The sequence below is a fragment of the Ornithodoros turicata genome, chromosome 1, assembly GCF_037126465.1.
Source record: "Ornithodoros turicata isolate Travis chromosome 1, ASM3712646v1, whole genome shotgun sequence".
In the NCBI taxonomy this organism is placed as follows: Eukaryota; Metazoa; Arthropoda; class Arachnida; order Ixodida; family Argasidae; genus Ornithodoros; species Ornithodoros turicata.
In genome coordinates, this window is record NC_088201.1 from 72,436,770 (window position 1) to 72,458,347 (window position 21,578).

General features: G+C 44.4%; 1 protein-coding gene across 1 annotated transcript in view; it reads right to left on the reverse strand.

Moving 5' to 3' along the window:
* Positions 1 to 236: 236 nt before the first annotated feature.
* The window catches only part of LOC135378389 (DNA polymerase epsilon subunit 2-like), a 49,267-nt gene continuing 27,925 nt past the window's right edge, over positions 237 to 21,578 (reverse strand). Inside the window, exons 10-12 of the mRNA XM_064611423.1 lie at positions 15,378 to 15,573; positions 4,747 to 4,923; positions 237 to 396 (exon numbers count right to left, since the gene is read on the reverse strand). Coding sequence (XP_064467493.1) covers positions 304 to 396; positions 4,747 to 4,923; positions 15,378 to 15,573 — 466 coding nt within the window. The 3' untranslated portion in view covers positions 237 to 303. The remainder of the gene's footprint in view (positions 397 to 4,746; positions 4,924 to 15,377; positions 15,574 to 21,578) is intronic.

A 21,578-nucleotide genomic window follows, 5' to 3' on the forward strand; every position in this document is an offset into this window, starting at 1 on the left:
CAAGAACTAAAAAGTGCATATTACGTAGCGAGTAACGTTGAAGTAACTCGTTTCTTTTCCAAAGTAACTTAGGAACTTAAAGTTCATTTTCATAACTAGTAACTTAGTCATGTTTTGGACACAGTAACTCAACTTGTAATGAGTTAGTTTTGTCGAATAACTCCCGTATCTTTGGTAGTTTGCACAAAAAGTGAATTTGAACTTTCATCAATAGTCTTCACTGGACTGAAGCCCACTGAAATCTGTAATAGAGCATTTTAATGTATATTTACAAGTGTTCTTAAAACAGGGCAATACTGTTCATCAAGAAGGTTCTTCCGAAATTTGGCTGTCCTCCAAAGTCTTGGATGCAGGCAGATACACTTTGAAAGAAAAGTCGGATCGTGGAAAGGAGCCCTGTGACAGAAAGAAAGAAAGTATGCTAGTCAGGAGGCAATCATCCAATTAACAGTGTAAAGCAGCGGTTCTCAACTCTTCTTATTTGAGTGAACCTGTGATCGTGCCAGCAAAACTTCAGGGTACCTTCTACTATACAATGACATCTGTGTAGAAGTGGGCAAGGCAAGCTGATGTTGTACTATAAGTAGAAAATTATTTATTTCAATTTTTTATTATTATATTATTTATTTGATTATTTCGAGGTTGGATTGTGGGTTGATCCAACCAGTGACGAGGATAGCTGCTGGCACTACTGTCTATCACAAGCGTCAGTCACAACGTCCTGTGTGCCAGTCCCAATACCAAATAGGAGATCTTGGGCAGGTCGCTGGGTTCAAACTTCTAATGACTCGGGCAAAATTCTGTGATTTCTAAAAGTTTGAATTAGTAAGCATCTAATGTGCAGCTCATACCAGTACACAGTGTGTTTCATACAGTGGGCGTGAACATCACAGGCCCATTTGAAGCTGCACAGCACTACAAATCCGTAACTACAGTAAACCCCGATAACTCGAAGTCGTAAAAACCGGAAAAAATTTCGAGATAAACGGGGTTTCGAGTTAAGCGAACAGCGAAAATCACGTTGCCACGATGTTACCACAATGCACTATGTTATGACACGTAAAACAAAAAGGTGTTCCTACAGTAATAGGGCTCGTAAACAATTCCGAAGCCATTTATTTTTTAACCTCATCTGAGAGGGAATAACTCCGTAATAGCAATCTGCTTGGCATTCGCGTCTGGGAACAAGAAAGCATCTTCGAGCACTTCAATGCAACGCATGAGACGCTCCTCCCGGCACGTCACTACCATGGGCACTCTCGACGATTTCAGTGTCACTCAGTTCACCGCTTACAGCAACATCGCCGTTGTAAAGCGCATAGTCCTCTATGTTCAAGTCCTCTAAGTCACTCTCCCCACAACATGCGAGGCGCATCACGTCGTTGCACAATTCATCACAGCCACTGAGCTCGTCTGCGGGCTCCGGTACGGCAGTGGAAGACCAGAAACCCGCATGAACGAAACAGTTCACGATAATGGCTTGATGAAGTGCCACCTTCCATAGTCGCTCCAAAGTCGGGGACTTGCATGTGCGTTGTTCAGCCATCACGCCACGAAGAACGAAACGAAACTGAGACGCTCAGATGAATGCAGAGGAGGAGGAGGAGGAGGCGGAGTGACGTTGGGTGGAAAGGGGAGTGCAGTCTGCCTGCCACAGCTAGCGGCGCGTGAGTAACTAGGACCACGGACTGTGCTAGGACTGAAAGGCTTTGACCTTGACCTAGCCTGGGGGACCGAAGAATGCACGTTATCAGCTGTAAGTACGGTGACCTACCGGTGATGGAATTTCGAGATATCCGTACTCGGGCAAAAAAAAAAAGCTTAGACTTAAAAGGGCCCAAATACATAGGAAGCATTGAGACAAGGATCGGGACGCAAAAAAAATTCGAGATAACCAATATTTCGACATAAGCGAGTTCGAGTTAACGAGGGTTTACTGTATAGCAACGGGCTCCCTGATATGGCTGAGAAGCGTTGGGAAACGTCAAAGCCACCACAATGGACCTTTTCCACAATGGCCTATGCGCATGACCTTGAGGCGCCGGGAGGGTTATCTCAGTCTTCACTAAATGGTGTAGTATGGGGACAACAGAAGTGAGGACCAGTGGGGAGACTGCACGAATAGCGTGAGTTCGTCGGTCCTACACCGGACCGGGTTTGGTCCTTTGTGCTACCCATGTGGATCTGTTTTGACGCGCACCGAGTGTGGTTCGTGGGAGGGCCGCTAATATGCGACACTTGTGTGAAAAAAGTCCATTCTGAACTCCATTCATGGTTCCCACTCATTTTTTGATACAAAATTCCAGGGTCTCTCAAAGACCTTTTAAGCAACTCAGCCGTCATTTCTCCGGAATGTAAAACATAGTTTATGGCGAAGACTTTAATATTTCACAAAAATATTTATAAGGTACAGATTAAATAGATAAGGTCATGGATAAGGTACAGATGTCACACGACATGACTGAAGACTTCTGAATGTTAAAGACCACAGGTTCTAAAGAAAGGCTGATGAAAACAACGAAGAGCTGTGTTCATTTCTGGTTTCCGTTACTGACCACTATTGCAACGAGTGCTAACCCCTGTGGTTTTCAACTGGTTATACTGTAGTTCTGACTCTGGATAAGCGGAATTCGCAGCGCAGCTCCACGAGAATAAGAGAGAGATGCAAAATCTAGGGTTTTCAGAACCCTGAAAAACTCCAGGATTTCCTCGACATCAAAAACAGCATTTTTGAATTCCAGGGTCTTCGAGTGTTTCAAGGGCCAGTGGGAACCATGTCCTTTGAAGGTTTTCCAGTATTGAAACAACGCTTTCTGACAGAGACCATTTTCCAATGCAGTATGCCTAGTGAAGGCATGATTGCAAAGTCCAATAGCTGCTGCTCTAGCATTACAGAATCGGGAACTGTCTTCAACTGCCCAGAGGCCAGGGAACCAGAACACTCAGCATAACACAGCTTCAGAAATCCATGCCAATCTACTGCTCTAGAACTGTAGCGGCCAAAGGCATCAAGTGGGTCCAGGAGAAGTCCAAATTCAACAGAGGACACAAGAACATAACTTTTGAGAAGGGACAGCTGGTACTTCTAAAAGCAGCTACCTATGCACATGAATGAACAGACTCTTTGGCAATGGCTTGGTTCTCACTCATCACTTTCAAAAGTAACTGAAATCCAGCACCCAAAGTGACACTGTCCAGATGTAAAAGTTTGAGTCCTACCTTTTAGACACCTTCACTTTATGTAGCTACACTTCCTAGCATACATATAAACGGTGTAAATATCCTTGGTTAGGTTAACATTATTGGCATTGTTTTAACCATGACATGTGACTACAGCAGAGAATGGTAACATACTAACATACATTAAATTTATTTTACTATTTTTTCTTTCTCAAAAGGAAAAGCAAGAGATGTGCCTGCCAAGTACTTTGAAGGTCCTGCTGTACCCTCAGTAATGGAAGCACTATTATAGACTTGTGACCCAGTTTTCATCAATTTTGTTGGTAACGCGATTCCTTGACCAGAAGATACAGTATATACCGTAATTTCACGCGTATCAGCCGCACCGCAGATAAGCCGCAGGACGCGTTTTTTGGGACGTTTTGAAAATTTTCTGGCAGATAAGCCGCGGGCAATACGAGACGACTGATTTGTGCGACAAAGGAGACCATAGAGAAGGCCATAAACTCTGTGGTCATACTCCGGGATCGGCACAGTGTACAACAGAGGAGGTCAGTTCTGGAGTTCTACCAAGATCGGATTGTGCACTTGTCGGGTGTTTTTCGTGGGCTGATGGGTCAGTGATCTTCCAGAAGACGTGAATCACTGTCACCACTTTCCTTAAAGCTGCTTGGGGGAATGCACCAGGAAGATCAATCTACTCGAATGTGGACCCGTCCCTGTTACGCACTGTTCGTGCATCGGCAGGGCAGTTCTGTTCCAGAGACACTGTCGGCCCTTTCGTTAAAATCGGCGTATGAGGAAAATACCAGGAAAAAATAGTCATCAGATAAGCCGCACCGGTGGATAAGCCGCAGGGCGTCCGTGAGAAAAAAAAATCGCGCATAAGCCGCGGCTAATACGCGTGAAAATACGGTAGAAGGAATACAGCAGAACCTCTATTAGTGAACATGCATATAGTGAAGATGTGGAAGAAGTGAAGTAAACCTGCAGTCTCATGTTTTGAATCACCAACCACGATGCAGTTAAGATACTGATATACAGGGTGTTTCAGTTAAATCCCCGGGCTAAATAATTCGCGAAAGGGTGCACGAATCGAAGAACTATCTTTTTTTTTACAAGCATGTGTCCGATACCTCCTACAGGTTGTGCACCGTGTGAACGAGTCAAAGGCACTCATTATTTAAATACAAATTCAAATGAGTTTCGTGAAAAAACATAACTTCTAAAGCAGGGCGCCATAGGGATTAAAATGGGTACTGCCTCTTTTGGGACCTTCAGTAGACACCTTTTAGATAAATATCTGCCATCGAAGTGGGTCATGTAGCGGGTATGTATGTATGGTTTGTAGAAAAGAAAGTTTGACTGGTGCACCTGTTCGCAAATTATTTAGCCCGGGGTTTTAACTGAAACATCCTGTACAGTGAAGTTTTCCAGCTGTCCGACCAACTAGACTATAACGAGGTTCTACTGTACTTCGAAGTTGAAGTTACACACATTTCATCAAATCATTCTCATTGTAAACAGAGTATTTCATAGAGAAGTTATCGAAGGCATAGACTTTACCGGATTAAAGAAGAGGCATTCAGAGTGGTGGATGGCATAGGAGTCATGCTTGTCGGCACACACAACTACGTCAGGCAGGGGGTTGAGCCACAGTGCAAAATCCCAGTCCCAGTAGACGGGGCTCACAGCCAGGGGGAGGGGAACCAGGTGAGAATTGGAAGCCAGGGTCTTAGTATACTGCATGTGGATCAAGGTGGTTTACTTACACTGAGATCTACATGTGTAAAATGCAGGCCTTCATCAAAGAAACACATGCATAAACCTCTCTATACCCCTTGTCAAGGTCACCGTTCTATACCACAGTGCCTACAATAAGCTCACCCTTTCCTAATCATTCAGGCACATCTGTGAAGCCCATACAACTACAACATGTACTAAAATACTTGGTGTTCACTTAACACATGGAGCCTCTGTGCCACCCATTCATCTGGACATATAAGCTACTTTTGTAGTTCTATTGTACATGTGTCACTGTTTAAGAACGTGTCAAGACAAAACACACTCGTTCAATAACAACTACTTGGGAACATCTTTTGTCGGTACAAACACTTCTAAGGAGTAGTCAACCAGTACACAAACCAAACTGCAATGTGCGTGAAGTCACACAGCCTCCAAGAGATGGTGCCTATGTCACATAACCATGACAGGACAGTGGTTTTGCCATCAGTGACTGCCTGAGGGTAGTTACAGAGATAAAAAAAAACTATCTCTAGCACACGCTCATAAAGCTAGGGTACTAAAAAAGTCGGACTAAGGTCGTACAAAATTGTAAACTAATACCTACTAGCATAGCAAATGTTGTCAATGTGATGTAAACACCATTCTGGGTGGCTGTAGCAGTTTCTTCATAAATGGATTAAAAGCTCTCATCAGCAAACCCTAGATTTCTAGGCAAATGCCTATTTTTTTTTTCCCAGTAGTCCTAACAGTGCCTTTTAACAGGGGCATGAATTGGGTTTTGGGGAGCATAGCAGCATTGATTTTATTGTGCCTATGAATGCCTATTTTGGCGCCTGAAATGTCATTTTTTCCTTTGATTATTGCCTAAAATTGTATGCATAACCGACCTGAGTATGTCATACATCCCCGTGTCTGACGGATTAAAAATTTTCTTTGGTGAAGGTGTGCTTCGGAAATGTACTTGAGAATACCGTATTTTCACGCGTATTAGCCGCACCGCGGATAAGCTGCAGGACTCGTTTTTCGATACGTTTTGAAAATGTTTTTGCAGATAAGCCGCACTCGCAGATAAGCCGCGGGTAATACGACGCGACTGCTTTGTGCGCTAAACCAGTGATGCACATACAAAAACAATAGAGACTCTCAACACTCGTCGACGTTGCACTCCCTGCTAGCTGCCCTGTTCCTGTACTGGTCCTCGAAGTTGACTTTTAGTGTCGTAGCTGTGCCTCCGCATTGGAGCCATGCCTCACCTCTAACTGTCGTGCCCGTGTCCACGAATGCTGCTGCTCTCATCAAATGAGAACTAACGCTTATCTGACCACGTTTTATCCCGATGTCAGGTGTATTGAACCCTTCCTGTGGGTCTGCCAGCAAAGGAGACCGTAGGGAAGGCCATAAACCCTGTGGTCCACATTCCGGTGTCGGCATGATGTATACCAAAGGAGGTCAGTTCTAGTGTTCTACTAGTATCGGATTGTGCCCTTGTTGCGTGTTTTTCGTGGATTGACGGGTCAGTGGTGTTCCAGCGCTTCCGGAATCACTGTCACCCCTTTTGTTAAAGCCCGCCCCTGTTCGGTATTGTTCGTGCACTGGGAGGGCGGTCCTGTTCCGAAAAACATGAGGCACTGTCGGCCCTTTCGTTTAATCCGGGGTATGGGGAAAATACCAGGGAAAAATAGTCATCAGATAAGCCGCACCCGCGGATAAGCCGCAAAGCGTCCGCGAGAAAAAAAATCGCGCATAAGCCGCGGCTAATACGCGTGAAAATACGGTAAGTTGGGAATTGGAAATCACCAACTCGTCCCATTTTCACCCCTCTTTTCCAGCAAAGCAGTGGTGTTTCACACATTATCATCTTTTCTTTCGCCAACATCAACATCATCGTAACTGAGAATCATATGTCGTCCCTCAAGAATACATGAATTCGCCAGATTTTCTAGCATTATCTGTCCATGTACTTACACCTGAAGAAGTGCTTCCACACAATACATGATTCGGCGCAAACCGTACGCATTTCAGAAGAGCTTTATTAGAATGCCGGAAGTTCTGAAACTTCAGGATGGTGCGCGTGGTGCACGCAAACTGCACCAGCTCGGCTGAAAACACGCTGAAAACAAAGTCGAGTGGATGACTAGTGCTAAATGGTGCTAGTGTGCTGTAGCAACTATACCCTCGCGTCAGGCTCAGTTCATCCTTTTTCTGATCAGTAGTGTTGTGAAGTTTGCAGCTGCCAACTCCGACTTCCATTTCTAGTCTCCTCTAAGCCAATAGATAAATAGATTTAGATGAAGTGTTCTCCCACCCAGTCAGTTTGAATACAACTTTTGCTGTCCGTTGGGGCTAACTAGGTTGCGAGAGAAATATTTTGCTGTATGAGCCCTTTTGACAAATACAGTCGCCGTCCGATTATTCGGACTTTTGCGCGATCCGCGCTGAGTCCGAAAAATCGGACGGCGACTGTATCAGCGCGGATCGCGCAAAAGTCCGAATAATCGAGCAGCCCCATAAAACGAATTTTGCTTCAAAAGTCAACTTTCTTAAGTAGGAAACAGTTCTAGATGCTTTCTTGATGCACAGTCTTTCACCGCCGCCTGATAACATCTGCACCTTTTTCCCGAAGCAATAGTTCGTCACTATATACAAACGAAAGCACCACAATCACCTTCATTAGTTCCGAGTTTGATGGCTGCGCTCGGAGATGGCGAGTCGTCGATATCCCGAACACTGTGTGGAAACATTTCAGGACAACTTCTGGCAACTTTTTTTGCAAAGTTAAGGCTCCGTGAAATATAAGTAGCGTGGATGAAAAAGTATGGGCACTGGAATTTGCGATGATATGAGCTCCACAAAGACGAATCAACTTACTCGACGTCTCTATTCTCACACCTTGTTCTTGTCAAAAAGTTCTGTAATTGTAATGCCACTTCAATATCAGTAGGTTATTCGCATAGTGTATCCTTGCATTGCAATTACCTGGTTTCTCAAAACCAGCATGTATATCAGTGTTATGGGATTTGAGTTCACAGTAAGGCTTTATAAGCCAGCCGGCCTGTAGAGGACGAGTAATTCTCGTTGTTTACTTCGGCAGTATCATGGTAACCCCAGATCCACACAAATTCTCGAAGTTATGGTCCCGCAAAATATATCTGAAACGTGTTCCCACTTGAACTTGGGAATTATTAAGACTGAAGAGACTGTTCTTCTTCTGAGTAGAAGAACAGTCTCTGTTCGAAATATCGGCGGCTCTCGTCCTGAGGCAATTCCCTCCATAAAGATAATGCAGTTATCTCACCAGTAGATGAAGCAACAAAATGGTGGGCTCCCGAAACACCCCAGGCAACATCCATACCTGTGTTGACTTGTCAGAACTCAACCGCCATGTGCAGCGTCAACGGCGCCCCATACCCTCAGTGAAGCAGATGCCAGGACAGCTCTCAGGTGCAACAATATTCTAACAATTGGATGCTAACCCTGTGACGGACACTATGGATACATGGCGCCATATACAGGCTCAAACAAGGGGCACGTGGGGGCAGGTATAATGAAAGCCAGACGACATTCTCCTAGTGAGGCAACAGGACGGTGCACCATTGGGACCCGCATCTGCAACAAATTGGCGGAACCATCACCTCGAGTGATTCGACATAACCCTGCGGCGGCATCCAAAACTAATGGTAAACGACAACCACCTGGGAGGAAAATAACGCAGACTGTTGGGCTAGTTGATATTCTATAGCAAAAGGTGCAAAAATTGCAGCAAAGTGTAACACACTTGTAACATAACTTCGGTTGCGCTGAGCGGGATGGAGCTAGATATGCTGCATGTGTTTTTGTCTCGCTGAGAGATAGTGGTTGTAGGTGTGTCTTCCAGGGTTCGCTGTGGTTGTTCCGGCTTCAGTGTGTTTCATTCGTCCTTGTATATTAAAGTTGTTAGTGGCACTTTTTTATGTGTGTCCCTTTGCTGTCCGTCCTGTTACACTTTGCAACGTTATTTGCACCTTTCACCTGTGAGGACAGAGCGAGGGACAAACAAGTGAGCGGCCAGGAGACAAAAGGGACCGAGCTTTAGAGAGAGGAAAAGGACCCTGGGTGGGAAGAAGAGCGGCGTCCAGCAAGCGTCTCCGAACTGATGTGCTCCAAACTGGCCAACTCCAACATCGCATCCAAAGTCCCTTGTCAGGAACCAGCCTGAGCCAACCTTGCAACCACATGTCGACGTTACCACGGTCCCCAATACTCTTTCTGGTCTGGAAACTCCGCTCGAATACAATAGACAAGGTCACTTAGGGACAATTGCTCACGCATGGGATGATCACGTCGTTTGGGAGGAGACACCCTCGTGGAGCAGACGACGTTTCCATAGCGCTGCGTGTTTTAGGGAAGATTTGATCAGCTACTTTTTAAAGTTCATTTCGGGTTTAGAGCAGAAATAATTCTCGAATAGGTTCATGAGTTCAGCCCGCACATTTTAGTTCAGTTAGCGTAAATTTGCAGATTTTCCGCGTAGATTGCAACTTTCGTTGTTGTCTTTTTCTGGCACGGAAAATGTTGATTTTACTCTCACTCATATCTCTCAATGAAGGTTGAGAAATATATTAATTCATTCTGTTACACAATCACACAAACTATAGTGGTGTGTTATAAAGTAATGCCGCTTTCGGTAGTTATTTCGTGAGAGCGAAACTTTCCAAACGCGTGGTTTCCTCGTAGCATGCAGCTTGTTGCAATCTGAACAGAGATAAAATTACGAGGTGATTCTATTTCAGAGAAGACATAAGACTTCAGAAGAAGTACTTATAGAAACCCAGCGTTGTAATCATGATCACCTGAAAGTCGTCTCTGGTGGTATGAGAGACGGGGGATACACATGCTATAAATCGCATGACTCGATCGTTTTCGGTGAAGAAATAAACTTATGTTGTTTTTCGATGTGGTTGACAATAACTGATCTATATTACACTATTAACGTATTGTAGATATATTTACACACTTTGGGAAGATATATCGACTTAAGATAGCAATGGCTCTCATGCGTTCCCTTTAAACATAATGCACATGATCATCCCATGATAATATTTCTGAAGAACCCTTCAAGTATTTCTACTATTTTTGTGGCTTGGACTGACTGAGCAACCAGTTGTAATAAGGAGATTCCAACATGATTTAAGCCGGGTTACTAAATTAACAGGATAGAATTTCCGCTTACTGAAGTGTGGCCCTAATAGCACTTTTCAGCTATAGAAATTGGCTGACGAGATTCAGGTGTCAAATTCATCGCGATGGAGATAGCCTCGGCGTATCAGTCAGATCAGTTCTAGGACGTTCCAATGAACAAACTATTTAAAATGATAAAATTGTAGCGGCGTGTGCTGCTACAGAATGAAGTTTTATGTGGGAGCGGCCTCTGTTCTCATAGCTCGGAAATAAATTTTTGGGACTGGCCAAGAACTACGTTTACAAGAAAAACGTTGCAGTATCTGGTGACAAATAAATATAATAACTGGAAAGAGATAAGTAAGGAGAAATGCAGAAAATTTAATGACTCAGTCTTTCGCTTGAAAGTAATGATGAAGCCAAGGAAACGATATTTTGTAGCACTATACACGGCCATGAACGAGCTCTAGAGTCTGTAGTGTATAGGCCGCAGAAAAATTTCACGTATTGCAGATCAGAAAAGAAAAAGAAAAATGAAAAGGTAAAAAGTGAAAACATCATCCCTCCCTCTCCCCGCTTCCGATTCAGCAAAAACGAATATATAAGCCGGTATGTAAACGGGTGCGTAAACGAGTAAACGGGTATTAGCTAACTTCGTTTACTGCTGCTCCTTTCCAAGTTGTACCATAAGAAATGTTATTGTATTGACATCATGTTGAAAGACCTATCATTTGAAAAATTTACTGTTCTTATAGTGTTTGATGCTCCACAAATCACGCTCATCGCAGTACACCTCCAATAAGGCTATTAGCGAATGGTTTGTATTTATTCCCGTATACCAAGTCATCGCTGTTTTGTAGACAAAGAATAAATACTTTCATTCACTTCTCGTAAAGTTAAGGCTCCGAGGAATATAGTCATTCCAAAATGCTGCGTGCTCGTATCAGTCTCCTTCATCTGTGTAGATCATTCTTACACACGAACAGAGTGCAAAGATTGCAGTAAATTTCAAGGATATTTAAAAAAATGAACCTCTGTTTACGCACGCAAAACGCAAGCACCAAAAAAGAAAAAGTTCTCACTTCCAAACACCTGCAGAAACACATGCAATCGATACCTGCAGGCAGCGGCGGACACGAAAGTCTCCTCCCGAGCGACGATGCACCGCCACGTGTCGTCGGGGCGCCCTAAGCGAACTTTTCGCGGGAGTTTCTTGACCAGAAAGAGTATTGAGGGACCGTGACGTTACCGATGACCTACCTTCCCCAGAGCAAGCGGCCTCGGTGAAGCAGTGGACACTCCGCATCGTAGTGGAGAGCTCGATGCACATGCAATGCTCATGGATAGGGAATTAAATGTTCTGTAATTGTTTGTCAGTTTTGTCTCGTCTTTCCTCCCCTCATCATCAACCCACACAGTTCGAGTGACTACATTTAATCGTGAGCGTGACGCGGGCACGTGTGCACATCACAACCTTTCGACAAATTCCTCTTAATGAGAATAGTCGATTGCTCACGACATTCATCACACCATCTGAGAGATATTGCTTTAATCACGTCCCATTCGGCACCAGTTCGGAGCCAGAACACTTCTAGAAGAGAATGGCGAGGATCTTAAAAAACCTCAAAGGGGTAATCTCCCACATGCATGACGTCCAGAAATTGTAGAAACGTTTTACAGAAGAGGAACATTCTCAATGACTGAGGAAAGTGCTACAATGATTAGTCGGCGCACAACTAAACTTGAATTCCAGAAAATGCGTATGAAACTGGCATTCAACCGGATGATAGCATCTTCAAGTCAGTGCAGCAGATGTCATCGCCTCAAGCAAATGCAAACTCTGACATTTACTGGGCATGGCAACATATCTGGCGAGAGACTGACTTCGTCTGGCTGATGTTCTACATTTCTTAAAGGGAGCATGAAATGATTTTCACAAATTCTGAGTTTCTTTCGGAAACGATTCTCATGATCCCTCACTATCATACACACAACGATTTTTAACCGATTTCAGTGGTCGGGGGGCACAGTTACCATGAAAAATAGAGGGGCATGACCGCCAGATATATCCCTTCGAAGCGGGCTTACGTCATCAACATCCAGTCCTCTCAGCCACTTTTGGCCGACCGGGAGAACACACCCCGCGGGACCACGTGGGTGCATGGTTTCGGTCTGGAAAACAGCGACATCGTATATCTGAATTGGTAAAAATAGAAATCGGTAAATCAGTAGAAATATGACAAAATGCAAATATCAGCGATGGAGGAAGAGATTATGCCAATCATGCGACGCACACGGCGTCTAGGAATCGTTCCATACGCAGCAGCTCCCAAAAGACCACCGACAGAGACATTTGCTGACGAAGCAGCAGCTCAGAGAGGAAAAAGTGCTCTGGTAACCATGCTGACAATCAACGACTACATTACACTTCTGGTAGGATTCTGTGTCAACGATTAGATACGATCTTCGCTCCAAATGAAAACATATTTCATGGAAAAGTTTGCAAACTTGATTACAAATTTGGCAATTCGCTCGCAAAAGACCGTCCACGAATCGGCAATATCCTCTGTGTGTGACGTCAGGGCCAGTTCGCCTCGCAGGCGGGTCGTAGCAGCCACCATTCATGGCCGTGGTTAATATAGAATATTTTTGCTATTTGAATGATTTCTAACTTCATATCTCACAGGGTGAATGTTTTAGTAAAAAGAAAAAAATTGAAAATGATCGCAAGCTTGTTAAATATCCTTTCGTGGTCCCTTTAACCTCAAGGTTAAGTACGAAAGATGACTTAGTCTGGGACCAGCAACAACATACCTTTCAACAATGGAAGGACATTTTTTCGATACGTCCGGTTTTGGGAATTTTTAACCCAACAAAGGATACCATCATATCTGTCGATGCCTCCGCGTGCGGACTAGGTGCTGTTCAAGCAACTAAGAGTGTTGCACCAAGACTGCAAAAGCTATGCACCTATGCATGCGTATTGTGTGCGTCTCCTACGACATCATTCACATTCCACTCCAGGAAAAGAGCTTCTCACTGCTAATACTCTTGTGAAGAGCTGCGCTTCCCACAACAGGGTCTGGAGAGCTCGATGATGATGATGAAGTTCAAGCTTATGCAGAATGCATAACGTCCCATATACCAGCAACAGCTCCAACGCTTGATTGGATTGGAGAGGAACAAATAGCTGACCATAGTTGCCAGCAATTGGTACGTCTCTCCGAACAAGACTGGCCAAGCAAAAGGGACACGCTACATGGCCTCAAGCACTTCTGGCATCTCCGACACCAGCTGTCTGTTAGCGGCAACATACTGATGTTCAGTTTAAGAGTTGTCATCCCACAGTCCATTTGCAACACTATCCTACGGATGCTACATGAAGGTCACTTTGGAGTCGTAAAGTGTCAACTTCGTGTGAGGCTCTGTGTGGTGGCCAGGGATCAATGCAAACATCGAGCAAATGGTGAAAGACTGCAACATATGTGCGCAACATCTCCTCAACAGGAAAGTACTGCTAATGCCTTCATTTCCGGAACGTCCGTGAGAAAAGGTAGCAATGAATTTGTTTTGCCTAAACAAACAATGGTGGTTAATTGTCACCAACTACTACTCGCGCTACCCTGAAATTTTGTGATTCTCAAGTCTCTCGGCTGCAACAGTTGTGAACGACTGGAAGTCCTTTCTTGCACTCCACAACACACCAAACCAAGTGACATCTGATAACGGACCAGTTTGCCAAAACAGAAACATTAGAAGTTTGAAAATTCACAGAGGAGTACAAGTTCAAACACATCATTTCAAGCCCTCTAGTAATGACCAGCTGGCTGAAACTACCCCCCCACCCCCCACCCCATATGTTTGAACGCATGAAAGAATGAGCACTTGTGAGGATATGTCTCACATGCACACCAGAAGTGGACTATGCATTACACCACAGTTTAGAAACTTCCAAAGGAGAGGAAATAAGAAGTATATGGTATTCGAGCCCAGCCAGTTGATTCATCTTCAAACAACGTTTTTACACGTTGAGTGCAAGGCTCACACTTCGCTTTTCATGTTCCCTGTCTTGTTTATATTGCCTGGCGGGGCTTGGTCTGGGGGGCAGTCTAGCAGATAGCACACTGCTATATAGTAGGAAGGAAGTTGCCTCAGGACAGAAGCCGCCGATATTTCGAACAGAGACTGTTCTTCTTCCCAGAAGAAGAACAGTCTCTGTTCGAAATATTGGCGGCTTCTGTCCTGAGGCAACTTCCTTCCTACATCTCTACCGGTTCGCTGGATTTCTACCCATCTACTGCTATATAGTGTGCTATATGACACTATATAGCAGTGGGTTCTGCTATAATAGCAGAAACCACTTCTGCTATTATAGCAAATTTTCAGATGATGTCTCTTGCTCAGCACCTGCAACTACAAGATGTGGAGAGAACTGGCAAGAACATCAGAGCGCCGATGCACCATTCTACGTCAGCCAACTAAACTGGGACTTGGAGCATCAGTATCACAATCTGAGAAAGCGCGGGAGAACGTCGACCGAGGGCCTCCAAAAAAGTACCGGATGTCCCGCTTCGGTGGTCTTCAGCCACCTATTTGTACATCTCCCATTGCTCTCAATATTCTTCCATGAGAATGGGCATGCATTTCAGAGCATCAAAGTCACTGCCAGTGACTTTGACAACGTTCTTCAAACAACGTTTTTACACGGTGAGTGCAAGGCTCACACTTCGCTTTTCATGTTCCCTGTCTTGTTTATATTGCCTGGCGGGGCTTGGTCTGGGGGCAGTCCGCACTTGGTACTTGTACAATAAGCAGCTCTCTTAGCAGCTCGACTCGGACTTTGTTCCCCTACGCAGTGTAACAGGCTGTGTCGGTATGTTTCTGTCGGAAACGATTCTCATGATCCCTCACTATCATACACACATCGATTTTTAACCGATTTCAGTGGTGCGGGGGCACAGTTACCATGAACAATAGAGGGGCATGACCGCCAGATACATCCCTTCGAAGCGGGCTTACGCCATCAACCTTCAGTCCTCTCAGCCACTTTTGGCCGACCGGATGCACCAGATGACATTCCAACCAGATGGCTGGTTAGTGACAGTGTGGACAACCTGGCGACATGACAACCTACATGTAACTGCCAGTGACTTCGACATTGAAATCTGCAGTGAAATGTACAGTAGCGACTGCATTTTTCCGTGTCGTTGTTCCGTGAAGATTAAAAGCCAAGCCATGTCCGAAGCTCCTCATCAAATCACAGCTTTCAATAAAAAAATCGGGTGAGCACTTACTAGCTTCGGAAGGTCTACGGTACTCTCCTGCTCCCAAGGCAGATGAACAGCATTTCGGCATGCCTTAGCCAATGCATCTTCACGGAAGACCACTATCTCCTGGGTGCCGTAACGAATGCGGCAGGGATTGCTGGCTGCAACCGTCTGTGGCACTTGTCGGCAGAACTCGTCCATTATTACCCTTGGGAGCCCTGGCCTGCAATAATACATTGCGTGCTTTTATGCATTAGCACTACTTAATTGTACCAGTCAAAGCTGGTTACCACACCACACACTCCGTATCCCCAGTATGTCACCCTCCCGAAAAAAGAAGTTGATGCCAGTACAGCTCTCCAGAGCAACGGCTGAATGATCCAGCAGGAACAATTTGATATGTTGATGATAAATCAAAAATCTCCTAACATCTGTTAACACCACTTCTCACTTCTGCGTATATTTTAATCTTGAAGCGATACGCTGGGCCTAAATCCTTCCTTCAAGGTTATGATGCCTAGAATTGTCACAAAAAAAAAATATATATCGATAATACTTTCAGCCTGTTATTTACAATTGGACTTCAATGCCAGCAGTCTCTCTCCTGTGATGTAACCTTCCCCTGTGAAGTGCCAGGGCAATAAATCCAAGAAAAAAGTTGCTAGTTATGTCTGAGCAATTCTCACAACCATCCTAGATCACCTTCACCTCAGTCAATCATCCCCATGGCATCAGCAAGACAGTCATCATCATGATGCTACGAGATTTTCACTTTAAATGGAATGTTCATGAGCATCTACCCCAACAACAGTGTTTAGTATTTGTGTCATGGCACTGTACACAAAAGGTACTCTAATTTTGCTTTCTTCCCAGCTAGCATGTACAGTTAACAAATTTTCCTTGGAGGGACAAATTAAAGGGTGTGATGAAGCTGTTTCCTAGAAAACTTTAGCAATGTACTCAGTACATCAAGCATAATGCGGCACACATTGCTTTGATACGCTCACTGAGGAGTCAATTTGTTAAAATGGTGGAGGCAGGTTTCGTCCTTAATCAATTAGGAGGTGGTTTGGGTTTTGGGAAGTTGCAGAAAGACGCAACCACCGAAAAAACACTACATGGTCCATTTTTTTCGTGGCGTCTCCCACGCAACAGGGAAGCACGCGGTCAACATGGGAATGAAAGTGAGTTACAATGTAAAAATAAGATCAATTGAGCCTCTGTATGCAATAAGGGGATAAGTCGAAAAAACCTAAACCGAGAAAACTGCATGTGAATATTTGGTAAAGTAATTGCAGATGAGTTTCCTCGAATAACGCAAATGCAAAATGTTCAACATCTATGCATGTGTCTACTCTAGATGCATGTCCCATTAGCATCATTTCTGGGTGTGTAACTTAGCAGAAATTGAACAAAGACCCAGGAGCATGACATATCCCCCTTTTTTCTATAACAGTGCATGCACACGGTTTTCATGCAGAAAAAAACAGCTTTCACGAGTCGGACTTTCATGGTGACGCCAGGACAGGCGAAGTTACCTTTGTGCAGTGGAGCAGCCTAGATCGTGATTATCGTGATCCTAAGCGAGCACAATCTTGAAAATAATGTTCTGTATTGCCAGCAAAATATGTCTTATTAGCATAGTGCACACGTTGTTCCGATTACAACGCTCAGTAGCATTGATGACACGGTCACATGAAGTAGGAAGAACATGTTTTTCGAGTGGAAGTAGAAGTTCATTTCCACATCGTAGCAAAATTGAAGCTACACCATTTGTGTGCATGTGTAGAAAAGGGATCTCATCTGGCTGCCCATCCCATTAACATGCATGCATTTCCCGTTTCTTATCCTCCTATAGCGAGTCAATAAATTGCAATACAGTCTTAAATTTTCTTTGACAGGCACATACTGGTGTGTAGACGTCATTGAAACAAAAATACTAAAAAGAGGATTATTCGACTTATCCCCTTATTGCATACAGAGGTTCAATTATTTGACTCCCTTCATCATGTACCAATTACAGTAGAATCTCGATGATACGATCACGGATGATACGAATTTCGGGATGATAGGAATTCTTTTCCGGTCCCGGCCGGAATGCCTATTCTTCCCATGTATTAGAGTTCGGATGATACGAACGCGTTATCTTGCCTTTACGGATGATACGAATGAGCCGAGGGTGCGACAGAGGTCGTTCCCCCGTGACGCGAGAGTGCTCGAGTCATGCTGCTGCGTCTTTCGAAAAGGGAGGGCGATCCTCACCACGAACTCCCTTACATCACGTAGCGCAATGCAAGCAATGACTTTCCTTTTGGTGGTGGTGGTGAAGATAAGATCAAAGGGATTGAACGGCCCGGAACCTTATCACCTTATCTCTGTTTTTACCTTTTTACCCCCCTTGCAACAATAAACCGCGAAGCTGTGTGACATCGCTCTGGCGGAAAACAGCGACCAGAACCCCAGAACACGTGGAGGGAACATATCAGGACAACTTGTGGCAACATTACGCGTCACCATTCCGCAAGTCGGCTTCACCTAACGCCTGCTTGCTTTAGGAGAAGCTCGCTTTAGACCACTGTCGCACGACTCGCGGGTGAAAAGCACGTACTACGTCTTTTGAATCATCTCGCGTATTTGGGCAGCATTGTATTCAGTGTACAATATCAAACACAAAAATCAAATTGCTCCTTGCAGGAAGAATGTGGTTTTCTAAACCACATTCTTCTTGGAAGGAGCAATTGATTTTGATCAGAATCTTGTATCTTGTGGCTCATGTTATGTGGGCCAAACAGGTCCATGTGTGGGGGACAGACTACAGCAACATTCCTTAGCAGTGAAAAATCACGATAGAACTTTGGAGCCAGCAAAAAACTGCTGAAAGGTGTTTAGGTGGTGTCCTTCCTCTTGAAAAGACTGAATGTCAGGGTGTCAACCAAATTGCGCCTTCAAATTCCCTGACTTTTCCGGGTTGTCACTGAATATTTCAAACGAGTTCCCTGACAAAAACAAAAGGTACTTGGTGCCAGCTCCTACATTTTGATACAGATCCCTCAAGAAACAGATCATTTATTAAGTAGTAGTGAGGCTACCCTACTTTTCCCTCTTTTTTTTTGCTATCAGCATAAAACATATCCCCCCCACCCTCAACTTTTCTGCATTAGAACTTGTCGTATTGGCGAACTGCTGCTCGCGGCATCGCCGCTCAACCACTGTTCGGCACTCACAATTCGTCGTGTATCATCACGGCACTTGTCTACGATTTTCCGTGACTTCAGCTACTTTTTGGCCAAATTCCCTGACAATCCCCTGACATTTGCAGTCACATCAAAAGTCCCTAACAAGTCCCCTGTTTTCCCGGTTTCCCAGGTTGGTAGACACCCGAATGTATGTATCACATAAGAGATACTAGAACTCGTGTCATTCTTGAGGCAGTAATCATCGCTAGCATTCCTGGAAGCATTAGTAAGCCTTCTATCGATCTTCCTCTTCCCCTTGCCCGTATTCTCAACTTACAAGTGCTCGGTTTGTGGCAAATAAATCATTGTTGGCTTTGAGTTGGGTGTGTGTGGCCATCCGTATGTTCCTCAGACTCAAGGTATAGAGCCTCATTGTATGTCAAACCAGTTCGCTTGCCTTATCCCACTTTCTACACATTACTGATGTCACAAAAACCATCCTTTTGCTTCACTGTCGAGCAAAGCACGAATAGTGTGCGAAAGTATATTATGTACAAGTATTGGAGAAAAAGTGCATACAGGAAAATTTTCTGCTCTACCACGGGGCAGACCACATTCACCGAGACAAATAAGGTGCACATTGTTCATCTGAAGCCTTCATTAGTATGCACAAGGTGCATCATTCATCAGCATGTTATCAGTTCCACTGTACATGATGTGTTACAATGCTATTATTATCAAATAACTATCAGATACAATTATTATAGAAATGTCATATACGTGCGATACTTGCAAAAACAGAAACACTCTGCAAGCTCTGGAAACAAACTCAAGGAGTCTATAAGCCTTCTGCAATCTGCAGGTTACAGATAAGAGAAGCTGAGCACTTAGCGATCAATCCTGCGAGAGTGTTTTAACAATTAGAGGTGTGCAAATATCCGAAATGTTGAATACAAATTGAATATTTCTCGTATTCGATTTGCATTTACAAATTGGTATTCAAACTTTTTCCAAATATTACCAAGCCACTGCGGGTTGCGTGCTTGAAGTTGTACATTGCAGTAATGACGAACATGAATGGTACAACAGCTACAAAGCGACACGCTGAGCTTTCGAGGTTGTCACACTTATCCGTGAATGTGTCCCTACATGTTAGCTAACCAAAACCAGTACACCGTTGTGTACAGTTTCCACTGTCCACCCCAGCAAAACGTGAAACTGGGATTTGCTTCATGCGTCGTCAGAACAGTCGCGGCTTCAGTTGATTGCCAACAAACTCTCTGAACATCTGTGTGAGGCCTACAGTCAAGTTAAATATCAATATTTTGTTGGTGTTGAGCTGAACATCGCTGTTCACCTTGCCACTGGTGCCACGGTGCGCCCAGCCAAAACCCGCAATTTTTTCACTTTCGAATTGTGGTGGTGGCCTTTTGCACTGCTATACTTCGAAGCTTGAGTCAGTCATCAGCGATATACAATTAGAGCCTGGAGCTTTAGGGTTTAACCCGATTATTCCCCGAATTTGCACCTGGAATTGAAGGTTGCCTCTTTAGGGTGAAACCTGATTTCTCCCCGAATTTAGCATACTGTTCGTTTTTTTACCTGAATTCGCAACAATTTAGAGCACGTGTTTATTTACACGACTTTTACCCCCGAATTTAGAAAAAATATGTCCCGAAAACTTCAGATCCTCTATATAATCGAATCATTATAATAATCGAATCACACATTCGATGCCAGCAATAATCGAGGAAGGGAATGTGACAATATTTGGACATAATTTCTCCAACCCCGGCGTCGCACGACTGCATGCTAAAAACATCAACTAGGACGATGATAACACTGCAGCAACAACGTTTTCGTTTTGTGTTGGAACTTTGCGGGAAAAGTTTTCCTTTTCGGCAGCAGAGTTGTCGGTTCGTAGATCTGTCATGGCCTGCAGACTGAGGACTTTAAACTTCCAGCTCAGGCACCATGAATGCGCTTTCAATGTCACTCAAATTCTCGAACATGTTGTCCATAACCCTCACCAGCGATCTTCAGATCGAAGGTTCGAGAACATCTTCGACATCTCGGTGATACCATCAGAGTGGATTTCCAGTTAAGGTTTGGGGAAGACTTCAAGAGCAGCACAGAATACTGGTTCGTGTTAAATGCAACCCAACAGCTCCTGGAGCAGTTATGGACCAGCTCCTGATGCATGATGCTCAAGAGATGCCCGAATCCGGAAAAAGGGACAGGACAAATCAATCCACTATTGTTGGGAATGATGGACATTTCTTAAGACGTGAAAGACTTTCTCTCGAGGGAGCCAAAGTACAACAAGCACAAGGAGCCGCCCAAGGCAGATAAATTATACTATCTACACAAAACCGCTGAGGCGATGAAGGAGGAAAGAAAGACAACAGCGTTGTTTCCAGTGGTATGATACTACTGTAGGACCGGACTACTACAAAACAGGGTGCATTCAAACAGCTCACGATATATCCAAGGAAAGTGGTTAATGACTTCAAGGAGCATGAATAAATAAACTAGGTACATCGCCTTTGACCTGGAGGTGTACACAACAAAAACTAGAGAGGCTGTCAGTAAGAAGTTCGTTGACTTCAGAAAGGGCGTTGCAAGTGTGACAAAGAGTGAAGTGAGAGATGTGCTAAGGGATGCTCACTTCAACAGTCAGGTTGCGAGGTTGGGGACCAAAGTACTAAAGAGCTCTCTGAAGATCATCTTTAGCGTGAAAATTCATGAAGAAGGATCCCCAGCACTCATGAGCATAGTCTCTGAGAGAGGCACTCCACAGCTCACCCTGGCCAAAATGGTAAGAAAGGGGCTCGACGTGCTCCAACCTGACCAGGTTTTCAGAGTGAAAAATTCACACGAGGCAACCGAAATGTTAAGCGAATTTCATCGCAAAGTACTCGACGGCGAGGACCCTTATTACACCATTGACTGTGGGCTGCTTCTCCAGGTCGTAAAGGAAGCTACCAAGGACCACGGCCTCGTTAGGTTTCAAAGCACGACCGGCATGACAACCAGCAGGTATGCGAGACTC